Here is a 17,687-nt window from a genome sequence, read left to right as displayed (position 1 = left end):
AAGAACTCATGTTTTCAGGGGAGCTCATGCCTCATTACTTACTAAGATTTGAAATCCATGCCTACAGTAGATGATGTTACACTGTCTGATGTTAGAACTGTCAGAGTGAGAGAATCTTCCGAGAAACTACTGAAATGTACCCGTTCCTCAAATATGTCAATAAAAATCCTAACATCTACAAGGACTCTCAGTAAATTGGTAAGCGGCGCTCTAAAGTGTGGCTTCATTTTACCTTGGAAAAAGCCCGGTAAAATAAGCATGTGACCCGTTTCAACTCCACTCCTCAAATAATCGGAATCGAGAATCGATAAGAACCGTAATCGAAAGGAAAAATCGGAATTGGAGTCAGAATTGTTCAAATCAAAACGATGCCCAACCCTAATATATGAGTGGTTCATTGTTTGATTGGGAATAGACTTTGACTTGCTTGTGACCCAGAAATGAATCGAGCAGTGAGGCAGATAGATTCTGAGATGAGCGGAGAAAGTGTTGAATATTGCATGAGTCAGGATACTGTACACTACTCACTACTTCATGTGAGGGATGATTATTGTTGTTTTTTTTAACGTGGTTACCAGGAATAGGGGAACTCCGGTTCATGTGAAATTTACAATTCCAAAACAACACCACAGTCCTTTTTTTTACCCTACTTACAACAAGTCCTCATATGGAATGTGGTGGAATTCCCCCATTACGTACAGGATGTTGGACTGCAGCGGAGAGAGTGGTGGAATAAAGCACAGCATTCCAAAGGAGGCGACTGAGGGACTTTGAATAAATGTTGTTCAACTAGACTAGCTGCTGTCGCATTTCAGATGAAGCCTGTGTTGTACAGTCGCAGCCCGTGAACGTGTGTCCTTCAGAGGAGTGAAATGTCATCAGCTGAGAGACGCTCTACAGATCAATCAACTTAATATCATGAGCTCCTGCTCCTTCACTCACCGAGAGAAAAAAAAAAAAAAAGCACTGGTGCATTCAGGCCATCCTCTTCACCTCACAAAGTCTGACAGTCATCAGGTCGTATTTATCAGGTTTTTTTGTTCACTCCGTAGCAAATGTATTACAAGAAGTCGTGCACTGAAAAAGACATCATCTGAAAACTGGAATCCAGGCGATTTTTGTTCCTGTCAACAGCCTGAACATGTTGGTCAGCACTACACAACATTTATAGAAGTTATATTGACTGTTTTTAAAGGAGCAGTGTATTTAAGGGAATCTATTGGCAATTTCATTAGTGTATAATCACCTGTTAAATGCAATTGTTATGCTTTTGTAGCTTAGAATCATAGACTGTATAATAATAGCTTCAGGGTCTGAAATGAAATGCGGAAGTGACGTACACCTGCATTCTATGTCATTTCCAGCAGGGGGCGACTCCACTGGTTGCAAAAATAAGTCCATTTCTAGAGAGGTCTATGAGAAAATGACCCTACTTAACTTAATCGCTACTTACAAGACTTCTTCAACACAGCATGATTTTCATTTTGTAAATTATGGTCCCATTTATTCCAAAATTGATGATAAAGCAGGGGATGTTTTAGGGGCGTGGCTACACGCCGACCTGTCAATCCAGATAGAAGCTTAGCAATGCTAACCATGGCCCTGTGAACATTAAAAAGTCGTGAAATTGATTTTGCTTGTGTCCATGTTTTCATCTCAAACTTTGACCTTCTCACTGTGTTTTCACTTAATCAAAGTTGACTAGAACATTTGGTTGTCTTGTTTAGCATTCTGCCAACCAAGCTAGCTAGCTAGCTCTAGCATTAGCTGGTAACTTAAGGGAAAGTATGCTGATTTTCTGTACTTCTGTACATGCGGTTTTACTACTATTAAATTGTTTACTTATTTTTACTTATTTTTTACTAAGGGATTAGTGTTTTAGGAACCTTGCTGAGTTGTTTGTTCAATAACATTTATGTGTGTATGTTGTATGTCTGTATGTATGTTTGAAATGGTAATGGCAGCAGCTTGGGCGTTGGCCCCAGCAACATTTTCCACATTGTGGAACAATAAAGTTTACCTTATCGTATCTTATGCAGATGAATGGCGGCACTAGGCAGAAATCCGCATTTACCCACCGGTAAATCTCTCGCAGCGCCATTGCAACCATAAACACCACTGGCTTGGCCCCATCCTCCCCAGGTTACCCTCTCGCTGAGCCAGAGCCAGCTATGTTGCACCGCCACGTTTCTACAATAGCCCAGAACGGACAAACCAAACATCAGGCTCCAGCCTTTCGCGTTTTTATGTTACCTGAAGCCCACCATAGGTTCTCCTTCACGTTTGGAAAGAGAGGGGTGAGGGGACGGGTAATCAGTTGGTTGCAACTTCGCTGCTAGATGCCAGTCAATCCTACACACTGCTCCTTTAATTATTGTTCGCAATTGGCTTGATGTTGACTGAAGTGATATACGTAATATGACTAGTATTTTCAGGCTTTACCGCTCACGTGTTAGCAAGGAACAACAAACATGATCACCTTTATAAGTTGATGATGACTGCCTGAACTCATTCACAAGTGACTGTGCGTGATGGATCGAGGGTACAACTCTGAGGGGAAAAAAGGCTGAATTTGTTGTTCTCATTTGGAGGAATGTTTGGAATGAGACAGCTGCGTCGACCCGTTCTGACATGTCTGGGCTTGAAACGTGGACTTCCATGGAGGCAGCTTCTGAAATGGGAGGCAGCTGCAGACTTAAGATGGTGGAAAGCAGTTGTTGAAAGTAACTATTTACTCAAGTACTGTGTGTTGTTTAAGAACACACAACATTTTAGGTACTTATACTTTACTTCAGTATTCCCATGTAATACTACTTTATTCTTTTACTTCATTACATTTCAGATGGAAATATTGTACTTTTTACTCCACTAAGTTTACCTGACTGTCTAAATAGCTGTAGTTACTTTAACATAAAATCTTACAAAATACAATGCATTATTATATACCAAAACCAGTTGTTCCCAACCTTTTTGGCTTTTGACCCCTTACTTGGTGCCCTATGTCAAATGTTCCAGACATCTATGAGTAGTTGCAGTTCCACCAAAAAGTGATTTTCCACTCTTAATTGCTTGGTTTTATTTAAAGAAATATTCAAGGCTGAAAGACAAATTTACTCAAATTACACAATCCTTCACAAAAGCAAAGATTAGAGAAAATATTACTATACAACCCTCCAGATTTATTTTGTGACCCTTTGGAGAGGGCTCCATCCCAATGTTGATTAACCTACCTGTAAAGTAGGTAGACTAGTCCAACTAGTCCAGTCCAGCTCTGGTTCATTGGCATTTCTTTAAACCAATCACAATCGTCTTGGGCGGGGTGCTAAGCGCCGGACAGAGCCACGGTGCTGCTGCAAAATAGCCTCTGGAAGGAACTTGTTTTGGTGGAACAAGTATATGTTCAAAGGTTGTTTTAGTCGTGCAACAGAAAACTCCGATTGGACAGATAGTCTAGCTAGCTGTCTGGATTTACCCTGCAGAGATCCAAGGATACAAGTGGTCAAAATGGGTTTCCTCAGGAGGGTAGCTGGCGTCTCCCTTAAAGATAGGGTGAGAAGCTCAGTCATCCGTGAGGAACTCAGAGTAGAGCTGCTGCTCCTTTGCGTAGCCAGTGGAGGTGGTTCGGGCATCTGGTAAGGATGCCCCCTGGGCGCCTCCCTAGGGAGGTGTTCCAGGCACGTCCAGCTGGGAGGAGGCCTCAGGGAAGACCCAGGACTAGGTGGAGGGATTATATCTCCAACCTGGCCTGGGAACGCTTCGGGATCCTCCTGTCAGAGCTGGTTAATGTGGCTCGAGAAAGGGAAGTTTGGGGTCCCCTGCTGGAGCTGCTGCCCCCGCGACCCTGACCCCGGATAAGCGGACGAAGATGGATGCAGGGAGATCTAAGGAGCAGTTAACTACAGTCCTCATAAATCCACCGGAGTTTAGAATGCCAACACAGAGAGGAGGAAGGTGACGGACATCCGGCCGAAAATGAGGGACATCAACAATCCCGGAAGTGGAACGTTGTCGATATAGACTAGTCCAGTTTACTGTACACATTATCAGTAAAAATTAGGGCTGTCAAACGATTACATTTTCTTAATTGCGATTAATCGTTGAATTTCTATAGTTAATCGCAATTAATCGCATGTTTTATCACATGATTAAAATTCTATTATTTTGCATTTCAGAACTGTTTTTAAGTACATATTAACAATGGAAAGCAATTCTTACCAGTGGATCTTGATTGGGAATCAAATGAATGCAAAGAAAATGACTTTATGAACTTGACTTTAAGATTTGTATTTGTTTATTATATATTTAATCTAGTCACACATTTGAAACTAGAGTCAATATTAGGATTGGGTATTGTTTGGTTTGGATACCGGTGCTAAAGTGGTACTTTTAAAACGGTACTGGTGCTTTAACGGTGCCTGAACCGATACTTTTTAAGAAAGTTAAAAAAAGAAGGGTACTAAACAGTTGGCGACATTAAAGAATGGCTTGTTTATTGCTAAGGCCATATCGTCAAAATTAAATGTTTAATAATAATGTAATCACTATAACAATAACTTATTTCACTAGTAAATAGCTGTTGAATGACAAAAACAACCACCAGATGGGAAAAGGGCATTTAACAACTTTGAATGCACCACAAGGTTGTAAATTACCAGTTTCACTGAATGCACCGTCTGGGTTTTTCCAACAACAGCAGCTGCAGATTGTTACATCCCGGTGCTGAATCCGCTACAGTGAAATACAGACAAACTTTACACCGTTTAGCGTTAGCATTGTAACCATGTTTAATCCAGCTACTAGCTAGCGGTAGGCTAACGTTAGCTGCTGTCGAGTGTAGTGTTAACTAGCATCACGTGCAGCAATGTTTCTGTTGCCTGTAACGTCTGTTTCAGAGCATCAGAGAGAAGTGCAGGCATATCAGTGGCACCAGAATGAGGCACCGAAATCCGCGTTGCTATTCCTGCAGCAGCAGGATGTGTTACGAGGAAGTACAGCGAAATAGTAGCCTGTTAGGCACGACGCAAAGCCGAGTGAAGTGAAAATAAATTAATAAATGGCGGCATGCAATTAATACGATTAAAAAAAATGTACGCATTATGCTCGGCCCTTAATCGCATCGTGATTAACACGTTAATGCTGACAGCCCTAGTAAAAATCCAATAATAGGTTTGTTTTTATCCCCAAAAAATTCAACACCAACACATGTTCTACTAACATCCAGTCCTAATGGCTGACCCTCTCTACCAACGAGCTATACAGCCACGTATATCAGTTTAACCTCAGCACGACTGCTTATTGCCCAGCTACACGTGGTGAAAACACACAAGATTTACACCAAGGATGTTTCTCAACAGTCCAACTCAACGGTCAATTGAGTAATAATCATTCCATTTTCTATTTTTTTTGTGTGCAAGTAAGAGTGTGACCTAATTAGTTTTTATTATGATATGCAAATAAGATACAGCATAGTTTGTCCCAAATATGCAAATAAGAGCATAACCTAGTTTTCAATATGCAATTGGGCTAATTAATATTCAGGGCGTGGCCTGTTTCTTTTATTGTCTTTGTCAAGAGGTGTGGTCTATTTGTGGCTTTTAACTTGTGAAAATAGGGGAGTGGTCTATTTTTTTTCCCAGTATGCAAATAAGAGTGTGATCATGTATTGGAAATAACTTAATCTATGTCATCCTGTATAAAGTCGAAATATGTGACCATGAAAAATTTGGTAATGAAAATTGAGAAAAACCCAAAATAGATGAACCAATTCACAGAACCCATGTTCATGTTAAGGCCCTGACACACAAAGGAGATCAGCACTACTCGTCAGCCCTCGTCTGCCTTTTTTTCAGCGTTGGAGCTGTCGCTGAGAAGAATCCATCTGATTGGCTATTCCATTATAACATAACATTTTTTAGGCCAAGGACCCCTTAGCTGAAAGAGAGACGCTGTTCTGACCCCCTACTACATATATTGTATAAAACTGGTTGGATAGATGGATATTCATAAGATAAGATAAGATAAGATAAGATAAACTTTCCCTGTCTTGGGCAAAGACAATTCCTGGAATTGTTAGGTCTTTGTAAATTATAGAGTGTGGTCTAGACCTACTCCATCTGTAGAGTGTCTTGAGATAACTCTTGTTATGATTTGATACTATAAATAAAATGCAATTGATTTTAATTAGCAACAGCTGCATACACACACATACACCAGACATCAAGTAAGTACATAACAATATATAACAAAACAACAATGTGCTCTAGGACGAGCAAAGAATAAATTTGATCATATTGCACAGGCCCTGATATAGTAAAGTATTGCACTGCCCCATAATAAATATTATTATATTAGCAAACAAAGGATGCAAAGTGTGGATATAGGAATTGCACATAATGAGTAAACATACACAGGTTACATTGGTTAAGGCCAACAAATTATTGTAGTGATGAGAACAGGACTGGTTGTTTGTTCTGTAGTGCTATCGATGTGGGGACAAATGAAAGTTTAAGGCGGTTGCTCTAAAGCGTCTGCCAGATGGGAGGACTTCATGTTCTTTGAAGAGAATGTGTGAAGGATCTCTCAGGATCCTGTGTGCATGTGTGATTACAGTTGACTCAAAGATTATTTGAGGGGATGGGTGTGATTTTTTTCCCCCTATTACTTCAATTGCTGTTTTGATCACATTTGCTATTTTAGCTTTTGACTGGACTGAGAGGGTTCCATACCATGCGGCCATGCCATATCTGATGATGTTACCTAGCACAGCATTATAGAACATTAACATACACTCTGTCCCAACTCCAGAGAGCCTGAGTCTGCGAAGAAGTGAGTTTGTACATTAGTCATACAGTGGGGCAAAAAAGTATTTCGTCAGCCACCAATTGTGCAAGTTCTCCCACTTAAAAAGATGGGAGAGGCCTGTAATTTTCATCATATGAACTATCAACTATGAGAGACAAAATGAGAAAAAAAAATCCAGAAAATCACATTGTAGGATTTTTAATGAATTTTTTTGCAAATTCCTCGGGAAAATAAGTATTTGGTCACCTACAAACAAGCAAGATTTCTGGCTCTCACAGACCTGTAACTTCTTCTTTAAGAAGCTCCTCTGTCCTCCACTCGTTACCTGTATTAATGGCACCTGTTTGAACTTGTTATCAGTATAAAAGACACCTGTCCACAACCTCAAACAGTCACACTCCAAACTCCACTATGGCCAAGACCAAAGAGCTGTCAAAGGACACCAAAAACAAAATTGTAGACCTGCACCAGGCTGGGAAGACTGAATCTGCAATAGGTAAGCAGCTTGGTGTGAAGAAATCAACTGTGGGAGAAATTATAAGAAAATGGAAGACATACAAGATCTCACCCCGTGGGGTCAAAATGATCACAAGAACGGTGAGCAAAAATCCCAGAACCACACGAGGGGACCTAGTGAATGACCTGCAGAGAGCTGGGACCAAAGTAACAAAGGCTACCATCAGTAGCACACTACGCCGCCAGGGACTCAAATCCTGCAGTGCCAGACGTGTCCCCCTGCTTAAGCCAGTACATGTCCAGGCCCGTCTGGAGTTTGCTAGAGAGCATTTGGATGATCCAGAAGAGGATTGGGAGAATGTCATATGGTCAGATGAAACCAAAATAGAACTTTTTGGTAAAAACTCAACTCGTCGTGTTTGGAGGGGAAAGAATGCTGAGTTGCATCCAAAGAACACCATACCTACTGTAAAGCATGGGGGTGGAAACATCATGCTTTGGGGCTGTTTTTTCTGCAAAAGGACCAGGACGACTGATCCGTGTAAAGGAAAGAATGAATGGGGCCATGTATCGTGAGATTTTTGAGTGAAAACCTCCTTCCATCAGCAAGGGCATTGAAGATGAAACGTGGCTGGGTCTTTCAGCATGACAATGATCCCAAACACACCGCCCGGGCAACGAAGGAGTGGCTTCGTAAGAAGCATTTCAAGGTCCTGGAGTGGCCTAGCCAGTCTCCAGATCTCAACCCCATAGAAAATCTTTGGAGGGAGCTGAAAGTCCGTGTTGCTCAGCGACAGCCCCAAAACATCACTGCTCTAGAGGAGATCTGCATGGAGGAATGGGCCAAAATACCAGCAACAGTGTGTGAAAACCTTGTGAAGACTTACAGAAAACGTTTGACCTCTGTCATTGCCAACAAAGGGTATATAACAAAGTATTAAGATGAACTTTTGTTATTGACCAAATACTTATTTTCCACCATAATTTGCAAATAAATTCATTAAAAATCCTACAATGTGATTTTCTGGATTTTTTTTCTCATTTTGTCTCTCATAGTTGAAGTGTACCTATGATGAAAATTACAGGCCTCTCTCATCTTTTTAAGTGGGAGAACTTGCACAATTGGTGGCTGACTAAATACTTTTTTGCCCCACTGTACATCATGTTTTAACGATAAACATACATGTGGAAGGCACAGTGAATCCTTAAGCTTAACGTTATATGTGGATGGGTACCATTGTGTCTACCTTACATATTAAGCATCATCAATGTTGTGTATATTAAATGTTTTTTTGTTGGTTTTTTTTACGAATAGGCCAATTCACCTTTGCTAATAATATGTTGGATTCATATTGATGTACCGTATATTTTCTGACATTTTCATGGCGGCCCCCCTGGCGTAGCTCTCCAGACCCCTGTTGAAGATCTTTGGGCTATTCAGTTTAAGTGAATTAAAGCACTAGTTCACACCAGTTCGTAAATAGTCACGTTATTTTTATTTATTGATTCGTGTACAGGTCACAATTTTCTTGTTTATTTCGTGTACAGGTCACGATTTTCGAACGTTACCATTTCACGAACTGCCACGACACTAGGCTGCTCTGGGGGACGCAACAACGGGGAAATTAAATGCCACACGCCGGCGACTACAACGGGACACGCGGGGACGCGATCCCCGGGCACAGGGACACGATCCACGGTCCCTGTGGCACGCAACAACGGGGACATGAAACGCCACAACAAACTGGGAAAGGAACCGTCACACGCAGGACACGCCAACAGCAATGGGACGGTTGTGGTTGAAGAGAATAACGCGGAAAGGAACTGCAACACACGGGGCGTGATCCCCGGTCACCGGGGTGAAAGTCTTGTATTGTTTGGGACATGAAACGCCACAACAACAGGGACGGTTGAGGTTAGGAAAAGAAAAACTGGGAAAGGAACCATCACACGCAGGACACGCCAACAACAATGGGACGGTTGTGGTTGAAGAGAATAACGCGGAAAGGAACTGCAACACACGGGGCGTGATCCCCGGTCTCCGGGGTGAAAGTCCTGTATTGTTTGACTCATCCACCACCCCGGCCAACCTCCATACACGGAGTTTGTGCTTTTCATACCACTCCCTAACGTTGTCGTGCTGTGATCAAGAAATATGCTTCCCATTTAAATACATTACATTAAAATTTGTAATCACCACACGAAAAAAACGACATAATCGTGTCCTGTTCACGAATCAATAGACTCAATTACGTAAACATTTCACGAACTGCCATGAGACTGGGCTGACAGGGCACACACAGAAGGCTCTTCTTGTTTTTCATCTTCATTATATCTGACTAATCTATTACACATAGGGCTGTCAAAACTGGCTAAACATGACGCTTTGAGGGTTGTCTACAGTGAGACACTTTCTTTTTTCAAGAGTACTTTGTTCTGTTACATCAAACAATATTTTATTTCACGCTATTTACTTTTTTGGGGGGAGTAATTTCCTTGCAATAGTGGAGTTGAAATTATTCAAATTTAACTGGAATAGGTTTGATTTATAACATTTTAAAGGGTCAATGCAATAAATAATTTGTTTAATTTTCTGCACTCAAAGTTGTTATTGCAAATTATATTGCTTTCTGATTGAGCCACATTCCACTATAACAGAAGTTGCATACTGTCAAAATGCTTTAGCTTAACATAACAGAAATGTAGACTAGCCTAAACATAAAACTGACTGAAACTATGCCTGCACAGAACAGCCAATAGGAATGCTTTCTCTCTCTGAAATGACCTGTGATTGATGGCTAGATTTTCTAAACAGAGCCAAGATGAGCTGCAGAAGTCTAGTTTTCTCTCAGACCACTTGAATTACAATATCCTTAAAGATTAGTATGGAATTTTTGCCCAACAACGCTAAAAATATAGTGCCTACCACAGCCTAACTACAGCCTCACAGAGCCGATAGCATGGCTGAAGGCTTCTTTTGTAAATGTCACTTTTCAACGCTGCAAGCACCACAAACTAAATGCCTAATACGTTGTGTTTGTTTGTCTGTAATTAAATATCAAAATAGCTGAGATACACCATCATAGTTGACATTTATTTTTTTAAGGTTGCCATTTTAAAACTGGCCAGGGACAACAGATGAAAATTAGCCCGCTGAACTAACTCTGGCTAGCCTAGAAATACAAGAAAGACGCACCCTAGCGGCAGCAAATGTAATTTGCAGCGAGGGTCAGTCTAGCAACTCTCCGTTGGCTTGCGAGCTGGAAAAACCAAACTCTAGTCAGGCCAATCACATCGTGTATAGAGTCAGTGGGCGGGGCTTAACATAAGGACAGCAGCGTTGCGACGGCTCCGCGTGAATTCCCTGCTACTTGAAAACAAAGAAGATGGCTGCTGCTGCTGGAGAACAGCGGTGTTTGGAATCGGCCCACCTTAATCATACAAATAATGGGCGCATCTACTGAATCAACGATATTTTCAGTATAGTGTCTGAAATCTGGTTTGGTCGTTCCTTATATAGTTCACTATTTGATAAACACTATATAGAGAATAGTGAGTGAGTGAATGAGGGAGCGGTTTCGAACACAGCTCTGGTCTGCATCACACCCCCACCCCCCCCCACACCCCTCTACACACACACACACACACGCGCGCGCACACACACACACACACACACACACACACACACACACACACACACACACACACACACACACACACACACACACACACACACACACACAGACCTCGGTGCAACCTGGCTGACCTGATCGATCTCTGCTGCCACAATCGGCCTCCCCCCTCTCAGAACACCTATTCCCTACAGTCCACCCTCCCCGACCCCTCCCTCTTGCTGTCACATTTGGCCTCACCCCCCCGCAACACACCAGCCCCCTCTCCTGACAAAGCAGGCCTCCCTCCCCCCGCTAACCCCCCTCATGACTGCACCTCTCTCCCCTCCCCTCTGTTGTCTCTCCTCCCCCCTCCCCCCTCATTCCTCCCAGCAACCCAACACAACAACACTAGACACCACACTCCCCCCGCACTTCAACCCCCGCCACCTGGTATTGTCCTTCAATGTGGATCAGTAGAAGTGAGTGATTGGTAAAATAAATAAGAACATTCCGGAAATAAGTTGACTTAAGAGTTTTTTAATCCAAAGCCATGCTTCAAATCTTTTCTTATCTATTTTTATTGTAGTCACATAATCCAAATCCCTTACAGTAATACATTTGAGGTTTTGGGTATCTGAGTTTTTGTGTATTTTATTTTTATTTTACATATATTATGTTTATATTTTAACAGAGTCAAACCAAATCGAAATATTGAGTGCAAAAAAAACTAAATGCATATGACAATGACAAATCACTGATGCCAAACAGGAAATCAAAGATTTTGTGTGTGTGTCCATGGGTGTGAATCTTTCCCAATCCAGATGGAGGAGCTGTGTATACACCACGAAACAAAACATTTGTCCACACCATTTGTCAGTAGCGGGGAGGGCTGAGCCATAGCTTTTTTTCTGACATCATTTCATGTTTTTGTTTTTTTGTTGGAATCTTTATTCTTAAGCAAATGCATTTGGTGTCCAAATGCAGTAGGCAGATGTAAACACTCAAAAGATCATCCATGTCTGCATAACAACACCATGCATTCTTCTCACTGCCTCATTCCTTCCATTACAACCTACCTACTGCGAGTTGTTATGGGTAGCGGGAGCTGGAAAAAAAAGCGCACAGAGCTGGAGGAGGAAAGGAGCAGCAGCAATGGATGGGATGTGTTGAGGTAGAGTGACGCCTCCCCGAGCCAGCCAGGAAGAGGAGGAGGATGAAGGGGAGGGGGAGGAGGAGGAGGAGGAGGGGGAGGGGGAGGGTCAGCCTGAGGTGGCTCTGCTCTGCATACACAGCCCAAGTGATATTTTCATTCATTGATTTTAAAGAACACCACCAAGTGGCACAGAGCAGAGATAACAGGACTCAAAGTTTTACTAGGGGAGGAAAAAGTCCAGGCTGAGAAGGGGAGTGTAGGCCACGTCGCATATGGGCAGCGGTAATAATAATAAATAATACATTTTATCTATGGGCGCCTTTTCTTGATACTCAAGGACACCTTACATGAACAAATAGTACAAAAGATAAAAACAGATGCACAACAAAGACCACACAGAGTTACAAAGCAATGAACAACAACAGACAAACACTATCAAATTACACGGAGTATGCCGGTTCGAAGAGGCAGGCCTGTAGATGGGATTTGAAGGTAGTGCATTATGGGAGCAGGTAGCAAAAATTGGGCCTTTTTTCATGATGTTTAGCATAGATAGTATCAGAATCAGAACGGAGTTTAGTGCCACAGTAGTTACCCTACTTGGAATTTGCCTGGGTGATTGGTGCATACATACATACACAGACAAACATATTAAACTTATTAATAATAATAAACAATAAATACAGAGACCGAGACAAATAAATACAAAATAGCTGTTGAAGTAGTACGACCATCTTATAATTTTTAGATGAATTAGTATTTGATGATTCATTATTCTCAACATTTTGGCTGAGGATGGTTATGAGACACACAAAAAAGATAAAGATACATAATTAACTCAAGGATCACTTACTAGCTTTTTCTGGAGCTTTTGACTGCGTCTCAGAGATGGATTTGGCTCATGGAAATAGCTCAGTCGGCATGTGACCCAAGTATTAGTAGTATAGTAATGAGTGGAATATATATAATGTACATATTCCATCTGTCGAGGAAGATCATGACATGCAGCTGAAAGCCCAGAAAAAAAAGATAAGTGGACCTTGAGTTAAGGTCTTTAAGTTCATTTTCTTTTGATCAAACTACCGTTTCCAAAGTCAAATAAGAAATATATAGTGTTGTATCGGACAGCGTTACGTTGCATCAATATTGTTTCCACTTCCTAAGGGTTGACCCGTTGTTACTAATTGCTTCATTAATGTGAAATAATTTAGTCATGATTTATAAATCAGTTACATGGCATTAATAGCAATGATTTTTTTCCCCCTAGGTTGTAAAAAAACACAAACATCTGGAAAAGTTTGTGGAGAATCTGGACCACAATCCAATACAAAGTTGGATTGAGGAACAGTTCAACATTTTGGGAAATATGCTTGTTTCATTTGTTTTTTGAGAAGATCAACACCACTCTCACATTTTCTTTTTATTATTAGTATTTATGTTATTTATCAAGTCAACTAAGAACAATTTCTCATTTGCAACGACGACCTGTCACATTCACACAGTTACACATTCATACCTGGAAGCTGCCCAGTACAACCACGGTCTGATCTGCTGGCCACTGAGCAGCTCCACTGCTCAAGGGCACCTCAGTGGTAGTAATGGAAGGGGGGGGGGGGGGGGAGGGGAAGGACTGGAGGCTTTCCCCACCCAGATATTTTTATTTTTATCCTGCCGGTTTGGGGGTTTGACCTCCCGGTCCTAAGCTCACTTCCTTAACCCCTAGGCCACCACTGCCACTACCAACCTAAGAAATAATCAGGAACAAAACCTCTGTAAAATGTACTAATTGTTGACTATTTGTTAGACTAGTTTTAGTACTGATTAAATAAACGCAATATGCATTAATTAGTGAGCTTTAGAGGTGCCAGTAGGCATATTTTGTTGCCCTTGGACAAATCCAGGCTAGCTGTTTCCAGCCTTAATGCTAAGCTAAGCTAACATCTGCTAGCTGTAGCCTCTTATTTAATGATAGAGTGATACGGATCTTTCCCTTTAACCTTTAATGCAGACTTGATGGATTGTTGTTAAAATGTCCTTTATTAATTATATGCTGAATTAACTTGATAGCTGTGGACTTATCTATTTAATTTATTATCTTATTTAATTTATTTCATGATGTTGTTATTAAAGCGTCGTGCAAGCATTGCCTGAAAATGTATTAAAGTGTGTTTTTCATATTAATGGCATCATGTGTGACACTGGTCAGCCACTGTAGGCCTGTAACCGTATCAGTATTTCATTATAACAAACGGCTGTCAAACACAACAGTTACCATTAAGGTTTTCATTTTTTATTAAGATTATAAATTTTCAACAAATATTTTCTGGAACAGTTTTTACCCGGTGATATACATTTTAGTAAGCACAAAAAAATACAAGAATAACAACAAAATATGTAGAGAATGGCTGAATATTCTCTTTATTTTGGTACACATAGTGCTCATAAAGCTAATGCGTGGATTCTCAGGTTATGGCTAAATCATGAGTTTTTTGCCTTTCTAAAACAAAAGGACTACCATCATTTTTTTTTACAAAACAAAGTAAAAAAAAAAAAAAACACACAAAACCAAGACGTGTTGGAATTATGGAATTGCTGTGAAGGCTTTGAGCAACAACCATGATTAAGAGGGGGATGTCAAACTGCCAAAATAACCCGGACTGTTTACTATCACACACTGGGAGTGGATGGTGGAGTGATAACCACAGTAATAGCCCAAAAAGTGTTGCAGTACATGTACGTGTTGGCACTCCATTAAGTGATATGAGTTGGTTTCTGAGTCCATCAATGTACCTCAAAAAGTGTTAGGGAGAGAGTCTTGGACGTGGTGTTTCACATGACTACAAACTGCCCAGAATGTGCAAGGTCCAACTTTAAACTGGAGAAGATGTGTTTCCACGAAGGCTCCTTTAAGCCCGGAACAGGAGAGACTTCGGCTCACTTTCCATTTCTGACAACAGCTACACTGTAAACCTTTGATGTAAACTTACAGCTAAAATCTCACAGTATCATACTGTTTCATTGTTATACAGGATCATACTGTAAATGGCAATGCATTCTGGGAGAAAAAACTATCTGCGAATGTTACAGATTACAGGTATTTACGGGTAATACCAAAGCATCTTGAGAAATGTATTACTGTAAATTCAAATAATACAGTAAGAAACTATGTCTATTCACAGTAAAATACCGTAAAATGTAAAAACATTATGCTTACTGTAAATAAACAGTAGTTTAGTGGCGAAGCTGCTGCCAGTATATTACTGTAAATGTACGGTGAAAAGTTTTACAGTGTAGCAGTTGTGTGCATTTGATTTAAGGCAATGGAAGTCAATCCATTTTATCATGTCATTACCGTTCTGACAACAGGATATATATGGCACAAAATCTGTCCTCTCCCTGCCAAAACTACTGTCATTTAAATGCTCTTTTTTTCTTTTCTCCTAAATAGCTTTTCTTTTTTTCCTGCAAAAATAAAAGTTGATTTAGACCTTATAGGCGAGACCGGGTATCCGTTGTGACACCTCCGGATCCTCCAATCAGAAACGAGGGGGGAGTGACGTCACACAGTGCACACCAACGAACCACATTCGCATCTTGTTATCTGTTCTTTCTTTAAGACAAAAGGTGCGCATTGAGGTCTAATTCTTGACATTTGTGTTTTAAAATCGCTGTTTTTGAACGACTGCAAGCCACTGAGGATAGCCAATCAAATGTTCAGTTTTTCAGCACATGGTATTTACTATGACACTGAGAGGTCAGCTGTAATGTATGTTAAAACCGACTTAGCCGAATGGTCAAAATCCCTTGTCAGTGTTTAACATGTTGTATACTAACCAAATGTGATGTTTTCACACGTTCTGTGTTCAAAGTGAATTAATAAACCTGTGTTTTACCAAAACAGTGACCATCACTGGGCGGTTAAATGACATCTACAACTGACCTCACACATAGGGGCTCTATTTGTAACAATGCACAGCTTCTGTAGAAAACACTGATCTCACCCAATCCATATTCTGCAGCACACCATTCACTATTTGCACATAGAAAGGATGTGGAACAGTACAGTCAACTGGCAACGTTCCCCTAAGGTTCCCAAGGAAAACTTGTTCTAAGAACATTCCATCATGGACACGTAACTATGCAATACGTTCCACAAATTAACACATGGGATGTTGGAATATACCTTGGAGAACAATTATGGGAACGTTACTTTGTTAGAGCATAGAAACATGTTCCCCAACAACAACAACAACAAAAAAAACTGGCAGGAGAAAACGCTTCTCCACTGGGTTTAGTTTCATACTTTTGTGGGAAAAAACGTGTTACAACTGACCCCGGTCTCTCCTAAAAATCATAAAAAGGGTTTGATTCAAAATGCCACAATCGCTCGGGTCCATGCCCCCAGGCTGGCCAGGACCTGTTTACTACAGATCTGTTCCATGTCCGCCTGTCTGCTCAGCAGCCCTGTAAAGCCCGAGCCGAAGATGGAGATCAGGTTGGAGATGTTGGAAGTGTCTGTGTAGTCTAGGTGGAAGTAGGAACAGTCCTCGCGTTTCGCCCGCTTGCGAGCCGATGTAAAATCCGACACCTCCTCGCCGTCGGATGTACAAAAGCCGAACTCGACCTTCCGTTTCTTGGCCGGGGACTGCGCGCCCTGGCCGCACTGGAGCGCGTCGCAGCAGCAGTCCTGGTGGAGGTAGCCGTTCTCCACCGTGGTTACCACATGCGTGTCCAAATCCAGCACTGTGGTTTTGTTGCAGTGCGTGATGCCGTTTGCGGGGAACTGGTCACAGTGGGACACAGGGGCAGCCTCCATGCAGCAGCTTCGATAGTAGGAGGGATCCGGTTCTTTGCCGCCGTCCTCGAGGGGAGAGCAGCCGAAAAGAGCGCTCGCTGTCCGGGCGTGCGCCGCTGGCTGCGCCGCGCCTCGGTGGCACGCAGAGCCGCAGAGACTCGCCTCTTCGCCGCAGCAAGCAGCCCGCGCCTGCTCCTCGTCGCCGGCGTCCTCTGCGTCCAGATCCAGCGGGTTGAGCTCCTGGATCTCGTTGCAGACGGTCATCACCTCCTCGTACTGCTGCATCCTATAGATCTCCGCGTATTTCTCCTTGACGTAGACCTGCCTGGCGTTCCGCAGCACGTAGGAGACCAGCAGGTTTTTGTGCAGCTTGATCCCCCCTCTCTGCGTCCTGGAGTTGTGGATCTTCATTAAGGAAATGGAGATGAGGCTTTGCGCGTCCGCTGCGCATTCCATGGTGTGGATCATTGTGATGTTTCCCCCCCTATAGTCCACCTCCAGCTCCTCTCCGGGAGATGGGAAAGCCGTCTCTCAGCTATCTCAATGGGAATCGTTTTGTTGGAGGAGAAAGGTTCAGGTCCGCTCTGTGGCGAAACATTGGACTCACAATGATCCGCCTCTCCCTCAGAAAGCCAGCAATCATTCGCAGATGGCTCGAAACCAGAATACATATTTATAGTCAAGCCAGAGGGCCCGCCTTCTTCAGGGAGAGCCAATCAGCTGCCTGGGATCTGTTGAGTGGCAGACTGGCGCGCTGGAAATATGTCGTTCTCGACCAATCAGCGTCAGGCGGGTCCCCCGGACTATTCAAATTCCACCCAGGTTGTCTAACAGGAATGTCCTCATTTCAGCTGCCCCATAGCTGGGA

General features: G+C 42.1%; 1 protein-coding gene across 1 annotated transcript; it reads right to left on the bottom strand.

Annotated features, from left to right (window-relative positions):
* Window positions 1–14,298: 14,298 nt before the first annotated feature.
* On the bottom strand, window positions 14,299–17,460 carry ier5l (immediate early response 5-like). Its single transcript, XM_078272272.1, has one exon. The coding sequence runs from the start codon at window positions 17,285–17,287 to the stop codon at window positions 16,394–16,396; it is 894 nt and encodes a 297-aa protein (XP_078128398.1). The 5' UTR covers window positions 17,288–17,460; the 3' UTR covers window positions 14,299–16,393.
* Window positions 17,461–17,687: the final 227 nt, after the last annotated feature.

Source organism: Sander vitreus, chromosome 16, assembly GCF_031162955.1.
Source record: "Sander vitreus isolate 19-12246 chromosome 16, sanVit1, whole genome shotgun sequence".
Classification (NCBI taxonomy): Eukaryota; Metazoa; Chordata; class Actinopteri; order Perciformes; family Percidae; genus Sander; species Sander vitreus.
The sequence above is the reverse complement of the archived record's forward strand: the minus strand, read 5'-3'. Positions and strand labels throughout refer to the sequence as shown.